The sequence below is a fragment of the Macaca mulatta genome, chromosome 1 (assembly GCF_049350105.2).
Source record: "Macaca mulatta isolate MMU2019108-1 chromosome 1, T2T-MMU8v2.0, whole genome shotgun sequence".
Classification (NCBI taxonomy): Eukaryota; Metazoa; Chordata; class Mammalia; order Primates; family Cercopithecidae; genus Macaca; species Macaca mulatta.
Genome location: NC_133406.1, coordinates 207,535,629 through 207,558,780, shown reverse-complemented (window position 1 = coordinate 207,558,780; position 23,152 = coordinate 207,535,629). Strand labels below are relative to the sequence as shown.

The 23,152-nt window shown below is 52.2% G+C and overlaps 2 protein-coding genes and 1 pseudogene across 8 annotated transcripts in view; 2 read left to right on the top strand and 1 right to left on the bottom strand.

Moving 5' to 3' along the window:
* Positions 1–4,443, top strand: part of ZNF362 (zinc finger protein 362) — a 41,898-nt gene extending 37,455 nt beyond the window's left edge. For 5 of the 6 annotated variants that reach the window (XM_028843979.2, XM_028843975.2, XM_077991023.1 and 2 more), the window contains one exon: positions 2,649–4,443. In XM_028843979.2, coding sequence (XP_028699812.1) covers positions 2,649–2,765 — 117 coding nt within the window. In that variant the 3' untranslated portion in view covers positions 2,766–4,443. 6 annotated transcript variants of the gene reach the window in all.
* Positions 3,217–4,443, top strand: LOC144334466 (uncharacterized; annotated as a pseudogene). The gene has a single exon (XR_013404305.1). The product of XR_013404305.1 is annotated as an uncharacterized LOC144334466 (transcript).
* Positions 4,444–10,326: 5,883 nt separating this feature from the next.
* On the bottom strand, positions 10,327–22,890 carry A3GALT2 (alpha 1,3-galactosyltransferase 2). The gene is made up of 5 exons (XM_077983259.1): positions 22,868–22,890; positions 14,654–14,737; positions 14,353–14,442; positions 13,910–14,047; positions 10,327–11,157 (listed from the first exon to the last, which is right to left on the bottom strand). The coding sequence occupies exons 1-5, from the start codon at positions 22,888–22,890 to the stop codon at positions 10,470–10,472; spliced, it is 1,023 nt and encodes a 340-aa protein (XP_077839385.1). The 3' UTR covers positions 10,327–10,469.
* Positions 22,891–23,152: the final 262 nt, after the last annotated feature.

The following is a 23,152-nucleotide window of genomic DNA, read 5'->3' as shown; positions in this document are numbered from 1 at the left end:
ACCCCTCCCCAAGTGGTGACAGCCACAGAATGTCTCCAGGGAGGACACAGAGGGGCTGAGCTGCAGGGCCATGCTGTCCTGCATTCTGGAGTGCTGCATCCTGGGGGACAGCATGGCCCTGAAACTCTGCCCCTCTGTGTCCTCCCTGAGAACTCCTTCTGTCCCTGCCACTCCTGTGTTCTCATCCTGGCTCTTTGTCCCTGGGGGGGAAAATCGCCTCAATTGAGAACCACTGTGATAAAAGTGTGTTTTGAAAGACAGCAGGGAGGACTCAATGGAGCTGGGAAGGGGGGTGAGTCCAGATTGACCACCTGGGGGAGTACCACTTAGATGAAGCCTTGAAGGATAATTGGATGAGGAGGAGAAAGAGGGGAAAGAAGCTTCCATGCCCTCAGAGGGGAACACTGAGTGCAAACCCCCTGAGGTGGAACAAACTTGGCATGTTACAAGAACTCAAAGGAAATTAGGTCAGTTGGGGCCTTGCGGCTCTGTTAGGAAAGTTTGGATATTTTTTGAGGTGAAATGGGAAGCCACAGGGAGGGGACTGTCAGGGAGGTTTGTTTGTTTGTTTGTTTTTTGGTATATTTTAGAGACGGGGTCTTGCTATGTTGCCCAGTCTGGAATCAAAATCCTGGGCTCAAGGAATCTTCCTGCTTCAACCTCCAGAATAACTGGGGCTACAGGTTGTGCCACTGTGCCTGGCAGGGAAGGTATTTTTGCAAGGTCACTCTGGCTGGAGGGAGTTCATGGATTGTAGGTGGGGTCGTTGGCAGTACTTGTCAGGTGCCAGTTAGGGCTGCCACTTGCTAAGTGCTGAGTCTGTAACATGTATTCTTCCCTGAAGTTCAAAGGGCAGAGGAGGATCAAGAGGCAAAGAGGACAGAATCTGCAGGGAAAAGGGCTCCAAAGGGGTGAGCGGGAGCCCCTGCTTGGCTAGCTGATCTCCAGTCAGTCCCTGCCTCTCTCCAATGCTCAAGTTTTTCATAACCTCCTGTACCATCAACCAATCCTGCCTCATCCATACTCCTATTTTTTGAAGTACAATCCAGACATCATACTATTTCTAAAAATTTCACTTTGTCTCTAATGACAAAGACTCCTTTTTTGAGCATATCCACAATACCTTTGGAATACCAAAAAGTAATTAACCAAAGTCCTTATCATCAAATACTCAAATACCCATTCAGCACTGACATTTTCATTTGTCTTATGAATGCCATGATTGGGTATATTTACATTATTATTATTTTTTTAAATCGAGATGGAGTCTCGCTCTATCCCCAGGCTGGAGTACAGTGGCGCAGTCTCGGCTCACTGCAACATCTGCCTCTCAGGTTCAAGCGATTCTGTCTCAGCCTCCAGAGTAGCTAGGAATATAGGCACATGCTACCACGCCCGGCTATGCTTTTGTATTTTTAGTAGAGACAGGATTTCACCATGTTGGCCAGGTTGGTCTCGAACTCCTGACCTCAGGTGATCTGCCTGCCTTGGTCTCCCAAAGTGCTGGGATTATAGGCATGAGCCACTGCGCCCGGCCTACATTATTCTTTTTAGGTCAAGATCCAAATAAGATTCCTACATCATAGTGGGCCAGTATATCTTTTAATTTCTAGGTCCCCTTACCCCCACTTTTTTTGTTATTCAACTGAAGAATAGTTTCCTAGCTAGGAATTTGCGGGTTGCCTCCCTCTGGTATTAGATAGCGTGTTGCCACCACATTTGAGGGCTTCCTCTGCTGGGTTCTGAGCATATTGAGGTCTGAAGTCAAGGAGCGGCAGGTGGGAGTACCGCCTCTGCGTCTGGCAAAGGCAGTTGGAAGGACGTGGCTTAGTGTGAGAGCTTCTGGGCCTGCAGTGAGCCCTGGGTCACAGCCTCACCTGCCCAGTCCTGGTGCCTTAGGTCAGATCCAGCAGAGCCAGTGGAGGACATGATAGTACCCACCTGTAGTCCCAGCTACTCGGAGCGCTGAGGTGGGAGAACTGCTTGAGCCCAGGAGGTTGAGGCTGCAGTGAGCTGTGATTGTGCCACAGCATTCCAGCCTGGGCGACAGTGAGACCTTAAAAAAAGAAAAGGAAGGAAAGGAAATGTAGAGACTAGGGCAGAAGTGGACCTTCAACCCTTACTCCATGCTAAGGGCTTGATCTCTTGTCACCAGAGCAACCTGTTGAGGTTGTTCCTCCCCCATGCCTGCTTACAGAGGAGGAAACAGGCTCAGAGAGACACGATGACTTGTCCAAGTTCTCACCACTAAGAAACAGCAGAGCTAGGCTCATGCCCAGTCCTGCTGCCTGACTGTCACTGGGATCACCAGCCAGATGCAGGCACTGTGCTCCACTGGGCCGACAGGGCTGAGGTTCAGCCAGTATACCCAGCTACGGCCCGGTGGCAAGGGGCTGGGGACCTGGCCCTGGGGAGCCACAGGTGGTCACTGCTGAGGGGCGAACTCTCCAGCCAGCACTCACCCTTGGCAGCAGTGCAGTGTCTCTAGAACCAATGGCCGATGCCCGACTGACCCTGCGAAGCTGTGGCTGTCCTCCACCCTCTGGACCGCCTACCAAGAGCCCTCCAGTGGCTGCTGGTGGGAACTGCAGCCTCTTCTCCCTCCCTTGCTGGTGGTTCCCTGTTCTGAATCTCACCCCTGCCCACAGGAGACCTACCTGATGAAGCACATGTCCAAACACACGGTGGTGGAGCACCTGGTGAGCCATCACTCACCCCAGAGGACGGAGTCCCCCGGCATCCCGGTGCGAATCTCTCTCATCTGAGCCCACTGGAGGCGCCGCCCCACCCGGCCCACTGGCAGACACAGACCCAGGCAGCACCAGGCCCCAACTCCCTCCAGGGGCCCTCCAGGAACCACCAGGCTCTCTCACCACCTTCCCAACCTTCCAGAAAGCTTGGTCCGCAGAAGCCCTGCCTGGTCCAGTCCAGGGGCGGCCAGGCCAACTGCAAGATTCTGGACTGTTTTGGTGGCATCCAAAGACGATCTCAGAGCACTTTGAACCTCTCTGTTGAGTTTTCTTTTTGTTCCCCACCCTTCACTTGCTTCACTGTTTTTTTTTTTTTTTTTTTTTTTTCGTTTTTTTAAGTTTGTTTTGGAAATAACAGAAAAGATATTTATTGGCCAGGAAGTTGGTGCTGCTAAGACCGAGAAATTTAAAGAATCGGACAGATGGACGCAGAGAACCAGAGGGCAGTGTGGGACCTTCTCTTGCCATGGCCTCAGGTCTTGAGGGAAGGCTCAGGCCTGGGTTTCTGGACTGCAAAGGGGACCCCCAGGTGGGAGGGGCAGGAAGCAGCCGGAGTGAGCCCTTCGCCCCTGAGTGCTTGGCTCGCACCTCGAGCTGTGCCCCGGGCATCACTGAGCAGAGGGGTGCGGCAGCTTCAGGAGGCAGAAATGAGAGGGGCGGGAGATCCACAGGACCAAAGGGTGCAGTGATGGGCTGGGTGGCGGGCCCAGGGAAACGGGGTGGGGATGGGCTGGGTAAGACCTGGCCCTCCCCTGCTGCCCTGAAGACCACCCCAGTCTACCTCGGTGCTGGCCAGGAAACCTTTCGGCTACCTCTCCCACCATGCCAGACTGTGGGCAGGGGGATGGGGAGGGAGTGGGCCTGGGGCTGGGACCTCCCTCCAGAATTTCCTCCAGATGGGGGCAGTGCCCAGGGAGGGGTTATTTGTCTTCCCTGCCATGGAGTGGGAATCCCCAGCCGAGGCCCTAGGCCCCTCAGCAGGGAAGGGATCCTCGGGGAGGCAGGTCCCAGGAGCAGACCTTGCCCCCAGCCCCCACAGACACACCCCAATCTGAAAGCCATGCGTGTCCGTGTATATAGGAACCATGTACAGAGCCCGGAGAAGCCCCCTACGTCCCCCCGGGAAAAAAAAAGAAAACTAGACAGAAACTCATCTATATATTCTGTATCTGGAGTTCCGTTTTGAATATTAACTGTGTTATTTTTATACACTTTTTAAGCCTTAACTCGCCATTGATTTACCAGTTTAACGTTTCCTGGGGTTTCTTTTCCCATGGGGTTCTCTGCCCCCACCCCCAGCCCTTTGTTTGACTTGCGTCGTCTGATACTCAGTATTGTAGCTTTTTGTCCGCATGTTACTCCCTGTAAATACGCTGTTATACATACTGTTAACACCCCTTTGCTTTTTCTATGGGACCTCCAGGCCACCATATTTAGAACTAGTTACCTTATTAAAAAAGAAAAAACAGTCTGTTGGCTTCTCAGTCTGCATCTTGGAGGCAGGGAGGTGAGGGCAGGTGCCCCTCAGACACTTCAGGAAGGTAGTTCGCATTCTATTTAAAAAAGGGGGTGGGGAGCAAATGAAAATCAAATGTAGGGGGAAAACACTAAAGGGGGCAAGAAACAAAGGAATTACAAACCCTCTGCTCTTTGTATTTCTCTGTTGTGAAGAATAAACTGTACCTGCACCCGGGTGGCAGTGGTGTTTGGCGTGCTCTGTGCGAGGGCAGGGCTGGGGGGCACCTTTCCATTGCTCCTCTCCCCTCCCCCGCCCCCCAGACTTGGAGAAGGAAGGAAGTGGCCTCCCTGTGGGCTGGCCTCACTCCAGGTGCTGAACTGAGTGCTTTATGTTGATTGCCTCACAACTCCCTAAGAAGTGGGCAGCAAACCAAGAGAGGCTCTTTGCTAAGGATCATGCTGCAGTATAGTGGCAGTGATATAAATTGACCCAGCATTACCTAGTTCTGGAGCCTTTTTGGATGTACTAGGTCTACCAGTAAGTCTCACTTCCACTGCTCCCTGAGGGGCACCCCACCCATCTATGGGGGTCCATCATGAGTGCCTGATTTGTGGAAGTGATTCTAGGGATTAGAGGGGAAGTCCAAGACGTCCTTGTCATATATATATTTTTTTCCCATGTGGGTCAATGTTTTGACTGCCTAGGAAGGAAATTTAGTAATTAATTCCCCAAAAGTTTATCAAGTCTGGCCCTGTGGAAGCACTGTGAGGGAGAGAGAAGTGACTACCATGGAGGTCATCATCGGGAACTAATTTCCCTGAGTCCTCACAGTCCTCATGTGTCCAGACTTGGCTGCAAAATGATAGAAAGTCCAATCCAAACAAGGATGTATTGGTTTATGTAACAGGACAGTGGTCAGGCCACCTTCAGGGCTCAAAGGATGTGTCTCTAGCTCTCCACTCTGTTCTGAGTCAGCTTCAGCCTGAGGCTCCTGCGGGGTCAGCAGTTCTAGTCTTACAGTCCCCAGAGTTCCAGCAATCAAGCCTCTGTCTCTGACAAAAGCCTCAGTGTCTTCATCCATTTTATGCCGCTATAACAGGATATCACGAACTCGGTAATTTGTAATGAAAAGAAATTTCATTCTGTTCATGATAAATTCCAGTCTCATAGTTCTGGAAGTTGGGAAGTCCAGGAGTATGGTGCCAGCATCTGGTGAGGGCCTTCATGCCATGTCATCTCATGCCAGAAGGCAGAAGAGCAAGAGAGGGTGAGGCCAGGCTTGGTGGCTCATGCTTGTAATCTCAGCACTTTGGGAAGTCAAAGCAGGAGGATCACTTGAGTCCAGGAGTTTGAGGCCAGCCTGGGCAACATAGGGAGACCTTGTCTCTACAAAAAAACCAAAACCAAACAAACAAAAAAACAAAGCCAGGTATGGTGCTGCATGCGCCTGTAGTCCCAGCTACTTCAGAGGCTGAGGTGAGAGGATTGCTTGAGCCTGGGAGGTCAGGGCTGCGGGGAGCCGTGATTGCACCATTTGCACTCCAGACTAGGAGACAGAACAAGATCCATCTCAAAAAGAGGTTGAGAGTGAGAAAAATGGAACTCGAAGCCTCATATCCTTTTATAATCAGCATTAATCCATTCATGAGGGTGGAGCCCTCATGACCCAACACCTCCCACTAGGCTCCAGCTCCCAGCACTGTTGCACTGGGGGTTGTTTCCAACACGTGTTTTTTTGGGGGGCCACATTCAAACCATAGCGCCCAGCAAGTCTAATTGGGTCTTCCTGGTTCTAACTGGATCATGTTGTGTGCTTGTTTTGCTTGGGTCTAGGGCCCATGCTCTCAGCCTGGAGTACAGGGTGAAGCCCTCACGTACTTCACTTTTTGAAGCACAAGAGGTTCCACTAAGAGGAAACCAGAGTGTGTTACTAGCAGAAGAGGAAATGAATGTGTTGTAGCCAAGAACCAGCATATTTTCAGTAATGTCAGGGGCCTCATCTCTTTCTCTGAAATTGACCTCCCATAGCCTGCTTTGCCATGAAAGGATGGGCTCTGGCAGCCATATTTGTGTCACATGACCCCATTGTAGCCACAGCCGATTGGCCAGGGTGGACACCTGACTCAGAGACTTGATACATAGGTGCAGCCAGTGGTGCATAATAGCTGTCTTGATTCATGTGAGAAAATTGTGCACACCTCTTCCAAGCTCTGCATTGAGTGAGTATGGGTAGCTTGAAATCAGCCACGGTGGGATTTACACCATGGATATTGGCAAACACTACAAATCAGGGCTTTCTTTTTCCCCAGTCAACTGTTAGACATATACCAGCACACCACTGGATGGAGCTGACCCTCCTGTGAGATTCTCTATTCCATGAATTAGGAACAAGTTAGGAGATGGTGGGTACCTTAACTGGAAAACCCTATAGACTGCGGTTTGGGGTGACTGTGTTGAGCTGGATACAAGCAGAAGAACAAAGCCAGCAGAGAAAGAGCAGAAATGGACCAAGGAGACCAAGAGCTAGTGGTAACCTCTGTTCCTGTCAGTCTTCATCCTCTGGCTATGTTTAATTTCCTGTTTGTTCTCACTTCAGTGAATTTAAGTTGCTAGTGGTATGACATTGCGTTAGTTACTAAATCTGTGCCTGATTTCCTCATATGTAAAATGAGGTAAACAGTAGTAACCAACTTACAGTGTGGATGTGAGTATTAAATGAATCAATACCTGTCTAATGTTTAGAACTGGCACATTGTAAGACCCAATATATGTCCATATCGTTATTGCTGTTATTTGCCTTCGCCCTAAGTGATCTATGATCCTTATGATCAATGATCCCTGACTAAGAGAGCTGAAGATGTTTGGGAATTCCTAGGGGTGGCATTTGAGCTTGCATGGCAAGGTGGGGTGGCTGGGACAGGTGGAGATTTTGCATGTAACAGTGACGCTCAGGGGACTGAGTCTGATTTTCACCTGCTCACGTGGGGAGTGTGTGAGTGCCACCGTCCCTGGGGGAGCCTCAGGATAGGTGCTGAGGACAGTGTTGATGGTAATGGAGACAGCTGCAGAAGGAGCTTTAGCCCTCTTGTTATTCCTGCTTCAGATCCAAGTCCCTCCGTGCCCACCCCCGCAACCCCTCCTTAGGTCTCTGGGTGCACTAGGAGGGGAGCCATTCCCAAGGGTTGCCTGCCCTGCAGCTTCCCGGAACCCCTCCCTCCTCAAGAAGATCTCCAACAGCGCAAGGCTGCCTCCAGCCCGCGCCTTGGAAGCTCCTGAGCACTCCATTTATTCCCCCTTTAAAACAGAAATGACTGGCTGGGTGCAGTGGCTCATGCCTGGAATCCCAGCACTTCGGGAGGCCAAGGCAAGTGGATCCCTTGAGCCCAGGAGTTTGAGACCAGCCTGGGCAACATGGTGAAACCCTGCTTCTACAAAAAACAAACAAAAAGCCTGGTGTGGTGGTGCATGCCTGTAGTCCCAGCTACTTGGGAGGCTGAGGTGGGAGGATCACCGGAGCCCAGGGATGTTGAGGCTGCAGTGAGCCATGATCACATCCACTGCACTCCAGCCTGGGCAACAGAGTGAGATGCTGTCTCAAAAACAAACAAAAAACAGGAAATGACTGTTCTTTGGCAAATCCTTGGCACTCTCTGAACATGCTGGAGAAGGGGGAGGCAGGGAGAGGAAGGCAAGTTACGTTTTCTAGAGCACCACCACAACCCCTGCAGGGAGGGAGACGGCATCCACATTTCACGCATGAGAAGACTGAGGCCGGCAAAGGTAAGGAACTTGTCTACCCACACACAGTTAGAAGAAGAGCCAGTTCACATCATCTCTTACTGGCTCATGCTCAGGTATTGAATGGCCCAGCGATTGTCAGGGTCTGCAGCAATTGTCAGGGTCTGCAGCAATCGTTAGGGTCTGCATGTGTGGCCCTGAGTGAATGTTGCAGGGTAAGGTGAAGGACACACATCTTCCCCAGCTCACAGTCAGAAAATAGCCTTTTTTTTTTAGATGGAGTCTCGCACTGTTGTCCGGGCTGGATGGAGTGCAGTGGCATGATCTTGGCTCACTGCAACTTCCGCCTCCTGGGTTCAAGTGATTTTCATGCCTCAGCCTCCCGAGTAGCTGGGATTACAGGTGCCCACCGCCACACCTGGCTAATTTTTGTATTTTTAGTAGAGACAGGGTTTCATCATGCTGGCCAGGCTGGTCTTGAACTCCTGACCTCGTGATCCACCCGCCTTGGCCTCCCAAAGTGCTGCGATTACAGGTGTGAGCCACTGCGCCCGGCCAAATTGCCTGTTCTGACACACCTGGCCCATTCTCATCTCTAATCCTGAGTCTAGAAGGCCTTCTGGGTTTTGCTAATCTAGTTTATATCAGAGACATTTTGAACTGCTTTTGAGAGGACAGATCTCTCTTACCCTCAATGGCTGGGCCTGGTAAATAGCAAGAATTGCTGCCCTACCTGGGAGTGGAGGCTATTAAAATGATAATACTACATAAAAGATTCAGGAGAGCCAGGGTGAACTCCCAGTCTCCCAGGGCCCCAGTTTTCCCAAATGTCAGACAAAATCTCAGGGACTTCAGCAGCTACCTTCCCTATCTCCTTGGCTCTGTGACCACCTTCCTGGGAGGGTCTGACGCCTTCACACTCCTATTCAGAGCCTGTGTTTCCCCACTGGGGATCAGAAGTCTAGACAGCTGCCGTGGATGTGGAAACTTCCCTCCCAGATACTATGGCTGAATGTCGCCCTGTTATAGCCCCGAGGCCAGAAAATGTCATTTTGGACTTTGACTGTCTAGGAGAAAAGGCCACAATAACAATTTGGGAATGTCAACTAAAGAATAAAAGCAAGTTTTTAAATAATTAAAATTAGTGTTATTTAGAAGTCTTATTGAGGACCATCGATCAAGGCCTAAGGCTCAGGAGGAGCTCTTTGGAGAGATTCTATCAGACGCTTTGAATGTAGTATTTTATTTATTTTATGGTGACAAAGTCTTGCTCTGTTGCTGAGGCCGGAGTGCAGTGGTGCGATCTTGGCTCACTGCAACCTTCGCCTCCCGGGTTCGAGCGATTCTCGTGCCTCAGCCTCCCGAGTAGCTGGGATTACAGGTGTGCGCCACCAACCTTGCTAATTTTTGTATTTTTAGTAGAGATGGGGTTTCATCATGTTGGCCACGCTGGTCTCAGACTCCTGACCTCAAGTGATCTGTGTGTGTCAGCCTCCCAAAGTGCTGGGATTACAGGCATAAGCCACTATGCCCAGCCTGAATGTGGTATTTTAGTTTAGATATAGGTGGTGAAGCTTTAGTATGCGTAAAATTGTATCTAAGTTTGTGTGTAAGAGTGTATCTGGTTATAGTTTATAGAAGCATGATCACTAACCCCGATTGACATTATCTTATATGGAGATATATCTAGAGTCACTTATTTTTTCAGGGAATATAGTGACTCCGGCAAGGGACGTGGGGAGCTGTGTTTTTTGTTTTGACATCTATATGCTGTCCCAGTCAGGGTTTTGTGAAATTATGCTGGCAAAGGAAAGGAGCAAACATGGCTTCTTATGTTTGCTACTTTGTCTCACAGTACAGGAATAATTTATCATAATATTACTGAAATATGTACAAACCATGCTTATGGGCAGGGGAGGTAAAAGGGCAGAGCCAATGACGGGGTGCCACCTGTATTTCTTCCTGTGGCTCCTGCCCAGAGACAGCCCGAGGGGCCAGCCACGCCTCTCCAGCCGCTGACATCACAGGGACTCAGACCCTCTGTGTCCTTGGGCAGTTATGTTTCCTCTTTGTGTCTCAGTCTCCTCATTTAAAAAGTGGGGGTGCAGATGGGACTAAAACATCTCCAGAGGCACCAGCTGCATTCTGCAGGCTCAGGGGTGAAAGGTCTACAGGCTGATCGCTCGAGGCATTACTGCAGTTGTGCCTTGCTCACTGCTAAGCTAAGGGAAGGGGATTTTTCTCTTGAACCGAGGAGCTCCCCAAAGGCGAGGAGCTCCTCCTCCTACTCCCACTCCCACGGACGGGCACACACGAAGCGGGTAGGGCTTTTGCATCCAGTATCTCTCTGCCCTCCAGAGCGCCATCAGCGTCCAGAAGGGCCCTGCCCGGTTTCAGGATCTCTTCCTCTCGTGACTCCCACTCCATACCCTCCCCAGGCCAAAGACGCCCGGAGCGGGAGCTGGGCCGGGCCGGCTGGGCCCGCGGAGGAGTCGGAGGGCCAGGAGCCGGCGGCGGCGGCTCTAGTCCCGCAGCAGCCGGTACTCCTTGGGCGCCCAGAGCAGTCGTGGGCGGCGGATCTCGGCCCGCCGGCCGAGGTCCGGGCTCCAGCAGAACTCGGGCGACAGCACCTTGGCGGGCTTGTGCAGCCAGAAGAACTTGTTGAGGTGGCTCTCGTCGTGCCAGCGCGCCTCCAGGCCGCGCGCGCGGTCCCAGGCCAGGCCCCGCGCACAGTGCGCCGTCAGGTCGCGCAGCGCCGCCACGCTGCCGCCGAACACCGCCGCGTGGTAGTAGAAGTCGCCCTCGCCCCGCGCCATCGCGGCGGCCGAATGCGCGTCGCGCTCGAAGGGCAGCAGCCACCGCGGCCAGTGGTAGTGCCAGGAGTGCAGCTGCGCCACCGACTCGGCCAGCGCCTCGGGCCCAAAGGTGCTGCTAAAGTGCTGGTCCACGTCCATGCAGAACACGAAGTGCGCCTCGCGGCCCAGCCGCCCGCCCAGCGCCGCGTGCAACGTGCGCATGCGCGCCATAGACACGTCCTGCCAGCGCCGCTCGCGCACCACGAGCTCCACGCGCAGCCGCCGTCCCGGGCCCAGCGCCACGCGGGGCACCGCTCCCGGCCGCTCGGTGAACACGTAGTACACCACGCTCTGGCCCGCCATGAAGTGCTGCTCCGCCGTCTCCAGGAAGCGCTCCAGGTACTTCTCCAGGTACCTAAGGGCGCGGCGCCACGGTCAGCCTGAGAGTGAAGCGAGGAGGGACCGGCTTCCCCACTCTCACCCCCAGCCCCACCCCACCCTCACCCCCACCCCACCCTTACCCCCACCTCATCCCACGCCGCCCAACCCTCACCCCCACCCCTGCCCCACCCAGGTCTCACCCCACCCGTCACCCCTATCTCACACCACCCAACCCTCACCCCCACCCTAAAGTCACCCCACTCCAGCCTCACCCCTACCCCTACCTCAGCCCACCCAACCCAAGTTCACCCCCGCCTCACCCCCCCCGCCCCACCCAGCCCTCACCCCACCTCACTCCCACCCCAACCTCACTTCACCTCACCCCTACTGCACCCCAACCTCACCCACCTCACCCCCTCCCCAACCTTACCCCCACCCCACCAGTGCTGCCTGGTCCTCCCCACACCTGGCCTTGGAACTCCAGACCCTCCAGTCCTAGCATCTTTCAACTTAGATGGGGCAGGGCGGGTTGGACTGAAGATGCTTGCAAATTGCCTGCCAATCCTGCCTCATACTGGCCCTTTGGAGGACTGGCAGCATTTCTCTCTTTAGAGCTCTGAGCCTCCATTTAAAAGTCCCAGAACTTGGGTGCTGCCGTGAGTGAGGAAGCCCAAGCTGGCCCCATCAGTCTTCAGCAGTTGGTCTCCCAGCTGAGACCCAGGTATTTGGGAGCATGAGAAGACGAGCCCTTCCTGCTGAGGCCTGTCTGAATTACTGACGCACAGAACTATTATTATTATTGAGATAGAGTTTTGCTCCTGTTGCCCAGGCTGGAGTGCAGTGGCGACATCTCAGCCCACTACAACCTCTGCCTCCTGGCTTCAAGTGATTCTCCTGCCTCAGGCTCCCGAGTAGCTGGGATTACAAGTGGCCACCACCATGTCCGGCTGATTTTTTGTATTTTTAGTAGAAGTGGGGTTTCACCATGTTGGCCAGGCTGGTCTCGAACTCCTGACCTCAGGTGATCCACCTGCCTCGGCCTTCCAAAGTACTGGGATTACAGGCATAAGCTACTGCGCCTGGCCTTCCAAAGAATTATTTTATGAGCCATAATAATAAGCTGTTTTAAGTCACTGTCTTTCACTGTATAGATAACGGGGCCGCCTGGAATACTGTATGAACAGACCTTGGGATCCTAGCATTTTAAAATAATAGTAATAGTGCCTAATAATACTTTGAACTTTTATCGTGTGGCAGCCACTGCTTTCTAAGTCAATGTGCATTGTCTCATCTAAAGAGCTTTAGAAACTTGTATATGCCATTGGTAAGTGCTTGAGCCAGGATTTGAACCCAGCGTGGCCTTAGAACCTGTACTTTTACTTGCACTTGCTCTATTCCTGGTGACTGTGGGAAATGGGAATCAGAGACTTAGGCAATCTCAGCATCTAGGAGTGTTGGACTCAGAATCTTGGAGCTCAGGACCTCAGTATCCCAGAATTTTCTGTACCTTGAGATTGTCTGACCCCTAGGGCTGGGGCAGGAATGCCCTAGTCAGCATGGGTGATGGAAGTGGGAGCACCAAGGCCCTGGGAGAGGTCAAGGCCCAAGTAGCCCAGCAGTTCTGCCCACCTGGTCCACGGATCAGCCCTTGGTCCTTTTCAGCCCCTTGCCTGTCAGTCGCACTCCTCGCTTTCTCTCCCTTGTAGGGTGTAGGGGACAGAGTTCAAGGAGCCTTGAACAGTTGTATGGGGTATCTGGTGACAAAATTCCTTCCCCATCCTTTTGAGTATCTCTTCCTGAATGGGAGGTTCTCACCACCTTCCCAAAGCAACTAGTTCCATTTTTAGAAATGCTTCTTTTAGTTGCCTGAAACTAGGTTATGGGATCTGACTGCCACTGTCAGCCAAGAGTCCCCTTCGTGTCACTTGAGGAAGGTGGACACCCAGCTTAGACACTCCCTGTCATCCGTAGTGGGGAGGTCAGTGTTCCTGCCATTTCTTCTCTTGACCTCCTTTCCTGTAGTGATTCTGTCCTGTGCCCTCCACAGTCAACTGTTCCCTCCAGTCACCTGTTCCCATGGCTACTCCCTGGACTTGGTCTTCACCAATGTCTGTCCCACTCTGTAGGGACCTCGTTCTTCTAGCTCACTTACTGTGATTACCATCCCCAACCCAAAACAGTCCTACCTCACTGAATCCTCTAATCTGGTGACCCTGCCACTTTCTCAGTATTTGTCACCCCCTTCCTCTCTTCACTTCCCTCTGCCCAGTTCAGATTCACTCCCTTGCAATCCTTCAGCTCCCCAGCCTCTCTCCCTTCATCAGACTTGCTTGGCACCTGCCCCCCCCTCAAATCCTGTGTACGTGCACCTGAGCTGCTGACCTCCAATGGGCCCCTACTGCAGTGAATCATCCCTTTACTTACCCAGTCACACTCCCCTCCTCTCACCACTCTCACCTGAAAGACACCATCATTTTCTCACTACAAAACCAGTGTCTCCAGATGGATCAGCCCCAGCCCCTAGGCAGGTCCCTTCCAGATGTGGTTCTAGAACAGCCCTGGCTGCCTGTGTTGGGTGGGCTCTATGGTGTTGGTGTCCAGGGAGGAGGAGAAGGGTGGTCGGTCCTGTGCTTACCTGGGGGTGTGGGGCAAGAAGTGCTGTCTTTGCTTCTCGCTTCACTTTGGGATCCCATGGCACAGGGGAGCAGGGTCCCCGCCCCCTCCACCACATGCACACCCTTCCCACTCACAGCCTTGACAGCACTGCTCCCCTTCCCAGGCCTTACCTGCCTACAGCAAAGACAGTCAGCCCAATGGTGAGGTTCTGCTGTGTAGCCTCTTGCTTGGCCACATCTGGGTCGAAAATGCCATCCCAAATAATGGGAGCCCCCCAGGGGGTACAGGTCAGAACTTCAGGCCGGGCCCTGGCCAGGGCAGGGATGGGAAATAGCTCCATTCATCCACCCACTTGGTGCATGTTCACTGCCACCTCCCCAGTGCTGAGCCCTAGGGACCCATAGACCGATGAGACCTAGTTGCTGCCCCTGGAAGCCTCCAGCTCAGAGCAACACAGAGGACTGGGAGACGTGTGGCCCGATGGGGCTGCTGGGCTTGGTGGCAGAGTGCCTGGCTCTGCTGGGGTGGGAGATGTGTGGAGGGCAGGAACATGGGGCAGAGCTCTGTAGGGTTTGGGGGTGCCCTTGGAGTAGGAGGGATGGGAGCTTCTTACCGGGGACGCAGGGCACCTGTGAAGTTGTCTCTCAGCAGGGACATTGTGGCGGAAGGGCAGACGCCCATGGGGATGAGGGCTTCCAGATGCCTGTGGCGGTGGCGGGAGGGGGGCGCCGTGAGAAGCATGTCAGCCTGGCCAGGAGCTCTCTGGCTTTGCTTCTTACAAGGAGAGAGAGCTCACCAGGACACTTGAGGTGAGCTAGCTTCTGCCCTCCATCCCTCAAGGAGGCCCTTAGACAGTTCCCCTTTAAACGTGACTCTGTGGTCCCACCTCAAGTGCTGGGGAAAGGGGCTTGTACCTGAATTTAGGGAGGCCATACAGAAACAGGCCTAAGAGGCCAAGTGCAAGTAGGATCTGCCGCCAGAAGATTCTCTTCCAGGCCCTGGGGGCGGGAAGGGGGCATCAGTAACTCATTTGTATTATAGACAAATGTTTATATGCACACATACATGAAAAGTCTTTCCTACTTCTGGCCACCCAGTTCCTCTGCATGAAGGTAGCCAGTGTTACCAGTTTCTTGTGCAGGGGATGAACTTGGGCAGGTTGGGGGGATAATAACATTAGGGATTGGGGTACTTCTCCTGGGTGGAAGGTGGGACTGACCTTGGACAGGAGAGGCCAGGAGAGGATGCACAGGTGTTTGTGGCTCCGTGACTGGGAGTGGTTTGTTTGTTTGTTTGTTTTGTTTTTTTTAAGAGACAGCCTCACTCTGTCACCCAGGCTGGAGTGTTGTGGTGTGATCACAGCTCACTGCAGCCTTGAACTCCTGGGCTCAAGCTCTCCTCCTGCCTCAGCCTCCTGTGTAGCTGGGACTATAGACACCTAATTTTTTTGTTTTTTTTTTAAGAGATGGGGTCTTGCTATGTTGCCCAGGCTTGTCTCCACCATGGCTCAAGGAATCTTCCCGTGTCAGTCACTGGGAGTTAAGAGCTGTCTGGGACTTAGAGAAGAGTTACTGGGCTGGCTGTGGTCAGAGACCATGTGTCTGTGGTGGCTGCAGTCACCAGGCCAGGTGAACTCCTCCAAGCAGAGCTCAGCAGCCCACTTCCTGGCTCAAAAGAGGTGGGCTTTGGGATTTGTCCACAGTTCATTGTTTTCGGGGAAGGGCCCCAAATGCTGAGAATCTTAATAAGCTCCTTCTGGGGAGCTCGCTCCTCTGTCCTCCCACATTCCTGAGTACTCACATATCTAGAGCAACTGCAGCCACACAGTAAGGAGCACAGACACAGGAGCCAGAGCCCTGGGTTCGAATCCCAGCTCCACCACTCATTAGCTGTCTGACCCTGGGGCAAGGTCTGGTCCTCTGCACATCAGTCTCATCTATAGGATGGGGTAATAACACCTGCCTTAGGGCTGTCATTGCCTTCACACAAGCTAATTGATGAGAACAAAGGTCTCTCGTGTTGCAGTAGTTCGCTCAGCTTTAGTTAGTGATGACCATTCTTCCTGAACACACCCTGATCATCCCCTGGGCAGTCTCCTCACTCCACTCCCATCCATCCTTCCTTCCTCCCTTCCTTTTTTTTTTTTTTTCCTGAGACGGAGTCTCACTCTGTAGCCCAGGCTAGCGTGCAATGGCACAATCTCAGCTCACTGCAACCTCTGCCTCCTGGGTTCAAGTGATTCTCCTTCCTCAGCCTCCCGAATAGCTGGGATTACAGGTGCCCACCACCTTGCCTGGCTAATTTTTCTATTTTTAGTAGAGATGTGGCTTCGCCATGTTGGCCAGGCTGGTCTCAAACTCCTGACCTCAGGTGATCCACCCACCTCGGCCTCCCAAAGTGCTAGGATTACAGGCATGAGCCACCGTGCCTGGCCTACAAATGCTTTTAAAACCTGGCTCCCCTGGTCTGTTTCAAGAAGCCTGCCAACCTCAGACCCTCCTGCCCCTGCCTCTCCTGCTGCCCCACGTACCTGTTCCTTAGCAGGTGTGTGTAGTTAAGAGTGCTGCGAACTGCCTTGCAGGTGTGTGGATCCACCTGGGCACTGTCTCCGAGCACAGCCCCTCCTCCAGTTCACTGCGCCAAGCCAGAAACCTGGGTGCACCCTGACCCCTCCTGCTCTGCACCTGCTGTCTGCTTTCAGTCCCAGGTTGACCTGGTCTCCTTGATCTCTGCTCCTCCCGCTTTTCCCCGTGCCCCACAGTGACCCTGGCCTGCTCCTCTGTCACAGGATCATTGCAGCAGCACTCTTCATGCTCCTGGTCACTTCCTCCACAGCCCCAGAGTCATCTCATAACAAGTCAACCTGCCTTAACAGTTTCCACGTCACACAAACAGGTAAATCCTCCAAGAAGAAGTGCATTTAGTAGGCAAATATATGGAAAAATGTTCACCCTCACTGGTAATCAAAGATATACAAATTAGAACAGGGTGGTGTGTTTTGCCTAAAAAATGAGCACTTTAAAAAAAAGACATAATGGGGCTGGGAGGGGCTTGTGCATGTAATCCCAGTGTTTTGGGAGGTCAAGGCAGGAGAATTGCTTGAGGCCAGGAGTTCGAGATCAGCCTGGGCAGCAGAGCAAGACCCTGCCTTTGCAAAAAATTAAAAAATTAGCCAGGGTTGGGCGCAGTGGCTCATGCCTGTAATCCCAGCACCTAAGGAGGCCAAGCGAGTGGATCACGAGGTCAAGCAATCGAGACCATCCTGGCCAACATGGGGAAACCCTGTCCCTACTAAAAATACAAAAATTAACTGGCCGTGGTGGCGCGCATCTGTAGTCCCACCTACTCGGGTGGCTGAGGCAGGAGAATCACTTGAACTTGGGAGGCGGAGGTTGCAGTGAACTGAGATTGTGCCACTGCAGTCCAGCCTGGTAACAGAGCAAGACCCTGTTTCAAAAAAAAAAAAAAAAAAAAAAAAAAAATTAGCCAGATGGTATGCACCTGTAGTTCCAGCTCTTCAGGAGGCTGAGGCAGGAAGATCACTTGAGCCCAGGAGTTACAGGTTACAGTGAGCTATGATCATGCCACTGGACTCCAGCCTGGGTGACAGAGGTAGACTCTGTCTTGATTTAAAAAATAAAAGGCATAATGAGAATAGCCAAGCTGCAAGAATGCAGTGAGATTGGCACTGTTACACTTGCTGGTGGGAGTGTAAATTGCTACAGCCTTTTGGAAAGCTACTTAGCTATGGAAATTGAAAGTGTTCAATATTCATCCACTTTGATTCAGTAATTCCCAGCTTCTGGGAATCTGTTCAAAGGAGATAATCTTCAGAATGAGAAAAGTTTATGTATCAAGATGTTCATCAGTTTCTGTTAAGTCGTGCATTCAACATCTATTTATTGGACACAAGCTCAGCATTGAGCACTGTGCTAAGTCAGGGATTCAGAGGGGAATGGGACACAGACCCTGTCTTCAGGGTGCGGAGGCAGAAAGATGTGGGTGTAGTGGGTGAGGGAGTGGGTCACATGACAGACTGAAAACAGATGTGTGGAACACGGCACAATGAATGCTGTGATTGGGAGCAATGCCGGGTGCTGTGAGGCAAATTGGAGGGTAGCACCTGAGCCTTGGTAGATGAAGAGGTCGTTGGGGCCTCCTGGAGGAGGAGTTACTTCTAAGCTAGGACCTAGAAAATTATTAATAGAAGTTCTTCAGGTGAAGAAGGCATAGAGGGGGAAGAGAGGTCCGTGGAAAAGAAACAACAGTGTGCAAAAGTGAGGAAGCCTCACTCCTGGAACATCTGTGGAACTGCAGGGTGGAGGGTAGTAGCAGATGAGAAGGGAGGGATGAGGCTGCAGAGGTGAGCTGGGGCCAAGTCACCCGGGGCCCGCATTTTAGGCCCGGGGAATTGGACTTCATCTTGAGGGTCATGGGGAGCCCTGAAAGGTATTTCCTCTGGGGAGTGAGTCAGTCAGATTTTTATTTGAAAAAAAAAAAAAAAAAAACCAAAACCACAAACCCTGAAGTAGTCCAGCTGAAATCTGGAGCCTGGCCATGGTGGGGTGGCAGGGAGGAGACTGCTGGAGGCAGGAAGATGAGTTAGGTGCCAGCCCCTGGGAGGTATTAGGGGCAACACCAGGGAGTTGGCAGCTGGATGGAGAGGAATAGGTGGCGAGGGGCTGTCAGGGAGGGCACGTGGGCCAGACTTGGCCATGGATTAGAGGGACGGGGCTGGGGGACCAGAAAGGAGAAGATGCCTGGTTGTCTGGTTGGAGGAAGGGGGCTGGAGCCCAGAAGGCAGGCAGGCTCAGGAGAAAATTCTGGGATTTACCAGGAGGGCAGGGATGTCATGGGGGAGAGGGAGAGAGTACAGAGGGAGAGGAGGCCAGGGCCCAGGTGGGAGTGGGAGGAAGACTGAGCAGGTAGAGGACTTAAGGACAGGCACATGGGTTGGGTGGGAGTGGGGCTGTCTTTCCAGAAGTCGGGCTGTAAGGAGGAAAGAGATGGGGTGGCAACTGGAGGGGACGGGGTGGTTGTATGGATGGGTGCGTGCTTGTTTCCCTTACACAAGCAAGACCTGAGCTTGGTCGAATACTGCCTGGAAAGCACCCATGGAGAAGGCGTTTTGGGTCACAGGGAGAGGCATTATCTGAGCTGCTCAAATATAACTGAAGAAGGCTCTAGTGTCCAGCCAAAGGGACTGGCTAAATAAATGTATTAGGAAGACTCTGCAGTCACATAGAAAAATTCTCACACAGGAACATTAAAGGAAGAAAGCAGGATCTAAAATTGATGTGCACTCTGATTACAATTAGCAAGAATAAAAACATGCACCAGAAAATAAGACTAAAAGGAAGAATGTTTGTGCAATAAAATTAGTTTCTTATTTTCTCTCTAATTGTCTTTAATGTATTTACAGTATGTTGCTTCTTTAATGAAGGAAAAATTCAAAGTTAGCAATTTACACACACAAAAAATTTAAGTTGTTTTGTGGCTTCTTGCTGACTGCAGTACACCGTCCACATCTCTTAACCATGCCTGAGAAGCCTTCCAAGTCCAGCCCCTTCGCTGTAACACTCAGTGCCCACAGCCCCTGGCCAGCTTGCCTGCAGTTAGGAATGGAGACTCTACGGTGACTAGTCCCAGGATGTTCCTGTTGCCTTCTCTGAAAAAGCAAACTAATGCAACAACCTCAGGGTTCGTTAGTAGGGAACTGGACGAATGAATTAGGCATATCTGTACAGGTTGGTTATCCTTTATTCAAAAGTTTGTACCAAAAGTGTTTTGGATTTTGGACTTTTTTGGAGTTTTGAATATTTGCATTGTATTTACTGACTAAGTATCCCTAATCTGGGAATCTGAAATTCTGAATGCTCCAGTGGGAGCATTTCCTTTGAATGTCCTGTCGGTGCTCAAAAAGTTTCGGATTTTAGAGCGTTTGGGATTTCAGATTTTTGGATGAGGGGTACTCAACTTGTGTAATGGAGATCAGCATGGCTATTGAAAAGGGTGAGGTAGATTTATATGTACTCTCTGGAAAAGAGACCCTAACGTGTTAAGGTGAAAAGAAAGGAACAACTAATATGGAGAGGCAGACCTTGCTTCTGGCAGGGGGTAGCACCTGTGCCTGTGCACCCGAGCCTTTGCAGTCATGTATGGCCGCATCTTTCATGATGTGTAGGAAGAGATCTGGAATAGCATCATCCAGTGGAAGTATAATGTGAGCCACATATGTAATTTAAACATTTCTAGTAGCCACATTAAAACAGTGAAACAGGTGTAAATTTGGATGTGCTGGGTTAAATAAAAGTATTGTTACAAATAATTTAATTCCCTGCATGCAGTCCATCGGCAAACCCTGTGGGTGCTCCCACTCACTGTCCTCCGTCCCCCCACTCACTCTTCCCGCATCCTCCCATTCACTCTCCCCATCGTGTGTTCTCAGCGATTGATCCCAGTGAGCCAAGTGGGACCCTTGCTTTCTCTCCTGACAGCCAACTTGTTGCTTTTGCCTCCTTCCTAGTGCCCAAAACTCCCCTCCTGGCCTCCCTCACTGTCCTATTCATGCCTCCTTGTTTCTAATCTGGATTCCTATAACAGTCTCCTGACCCTGCTTCCCAGTCTCCATCTTTTACTCTCCACCATGACGTCTCCTAGGCGTCCCCACCTCTGTATTCTGCTCTGATTGCTCTCTTCCTCCCATCAGCCAACAAGCTCCGTGTCATTCCTCAGCACCCAGCTTCCTCCTGTCTGAAGCTGGCCTTGACATCTCCTCCTCTTAGGTCCCTCCCCCAGGTTGCGCCTCTGTCGCTTTCCCAGACCTCTCCTCTAGTACCTGCCAAGCGATGCTAGGGACTGTCTGCCCCACTAGGCTCCAAGTTTCTCTGTTTTGCCAGGCTTTGTATTCCTGGTGCCAAATTCCAGAGCCTGCCTCATAATTCATGCTATTGATAAGTATTTGTTCAGCAAATGAATGAAACAAGGAATGAGTTATTTGTATTCATTCTCTCTTCCAAGTGAACTGGTGCTCCTTTGCTGAAAACTCCGTTTTCTTCAGTGTTAAGTCTGCACTCCTTATGCATAATGCCAGACACTCACTGACACGGATACTTGGCCAAATGTATTTTGTGCCCGTCCTGTTAAAGGCACACCACAGCCCCTTGAAGGAGATGCTGTACTTATCTCTACTTTACACATGAGGAAACTGAGGCTTACAAAGGTTAATTCACTGGCTTAGGGTTGCAGTTGCTCAGGGGAGAAAGCAGGGGTCCATTTGGGTCACTGGGATCAACCGCTGAGAACATAGAAGGAAAGATCAAGGAAATGCAAACTGTAGCTTGAGAAGCACTGAGTCGGGACAGCCAGGTGAACACCGATGTCCAGGGGACACACAATACCTGAGGGCAGCACTTAGCAAGGGGGCTGGGCCAGGGTCACTGTGTGAGAGAGGACGCGCAGAGGCCTGGAGCGGATCTCAGTGACATCTCACCTCTGCAAGGCTGGGTGGCCTCATTGGTGTGAATCAGATGCACCACATCTTCTTTTAGGAGTAGGTTTGGTTCTCTCCCTCTTTGCTACACACATAACTGATTCAGGTGGGGCCTGGTTTTCATTTTCTTCCATAAAGGGAAAATTAAGGTCCAGAAAGTGAAAAGAACAGCCCAGAGTCCTGTAGGCCAGTGGTGCGCCTGCACTCCAGCAGCAGGAGAGGAGGCAGCACATGGGGGGTTCGTTCTTGCCTGCGGGCTCCCCAGGGCTCACTCCCCAATCTCAGCATCCTTCTCCTCCGCTGTCAGCTCAGGGTCCTGCCAGCCATTCCCTGCCTTCTGGGACACCAGGCTTTCCAGTCCCTAGTTCTACCCCCTGGGGATCAACTAATCAGTTTGTTTCTCCTCCAATAAGTATCCGTGTTCTTGAGGTGAAAAGCCTACTGCAAGTTTTCAGGGCGCACCTTCAATAGGCATTTGCTGTTTCTGTTTATACTTTTCACCAAGGCATTTGCACAGGGGGTAAGGTGTAGGCTTGGGCTTTGAGTAGGACTGTCGGATTCCCCAGCCAGAGCTTCCAGCATGGCGTTTGGGCTCTATTTGACCTGGGCCTAGCTCAACCCTGAGGCTCATCTCACAAGGTTCTCGGCCCTGTTATTTCTTCCTGTGGGCTTGGCTGCTTCCCTTCCCACTCTATTCAGCTCCTGTCTGCGCTCCTGGATGGTTGGCTGCAGCTGGGCTCCTCTGACTCCTAGAAGCCTGGTCAAACCCTGTACTGGGAGCTGGCAAGGCTGCCTCTGGCGGTGCACTGTGGGAGGTATGCGAGGTACTGTGTAAAGTACTACAGGAGCAGGAAAAGGCTGGAGGGCTTTCTCCCCCTCTGTGGCTGTCCCACCCTCTTTACCAGCCTCCTCCCAACCAGGGTAGGGCAAACCGATGCTTATTCTGGGCTCTGGGCCTCAGCCAGGGCACACAGGCAGAGATGGTCTTGTGAACTCCTGTGGTCAGGCCTGGGAGGGTGCTGAGACCCAGGACTGGGTGGGACCCCAGCTCCTCCTGCCCCTCCTATGCCCCAGCCTGGGAACCCATAGTCTGTGGAGGCCTCTGACCAGCCCACTCCTCCATATTTCTTGTTCAGATTCTGCCTGCAGAAGGTAGTCCCTCAAGCTCCACCCTGTGCCCTGTTCCCCACTCTCCTTGGCTTCAAGAAGGGGTTAAAGATCAGCCATTAGGTCTTAAGAGGGCACAGGTTCCTAGTCCTGGACCATCAGTCCCAGTGGGGATAGAGGGAGCTCTCAGTTACAGTCGGGGAGGGAATGTAGCCGGGTCTCTGCTTTCCAGCTCGCCAAGGGGGTTTGGAGTTAAGGGAAGCAAGGGGAGTCCAGCTTTTCGTTGGCTACAAAATCTTGTGGAATACAGCCTTCCCCACCCCGGTGTCCATGCACATGGATTGTCTTTCTTCTCCTGGGGCAATCTCCCCTCTTGGAGTCACCTTTCCCCAGGATTGGAGGCCTCAGCTGGTACTCCCGGGCTGGCTCTGGTGCCTCTCCTTGGTACTGTTTTAGCCATCAGACTGGATCCCTCTTAGCTCAGCTGAACCCAAGCTTTCTTCCTCTCCACACCATTGTCCCCACTCACCTGAGTCCCTCCTTGAGAGCCATATGGGGAAGTAGGTAGGATGGCCTGGAGCAGACTTTCCCAGCTCAGAGCCGGGGAAGAAATGGCCTGTTCCTGGAGACCTGGACCAAGCAGCTCCTCCCCCTTTACCTCAGGAGCTGCACCCACAGGAGCAGTCAGGATGGACTGCCTGGGCGGGACCTGCCAGGGATGCGACCTTTTGGGGGAAGCTGGCCCCAAGGTGGAGTGGGGCTGGCAACCCTTTTGGGGCCAATCACCTGGAAGAGGGTGGGGCTGAGGCGGCCA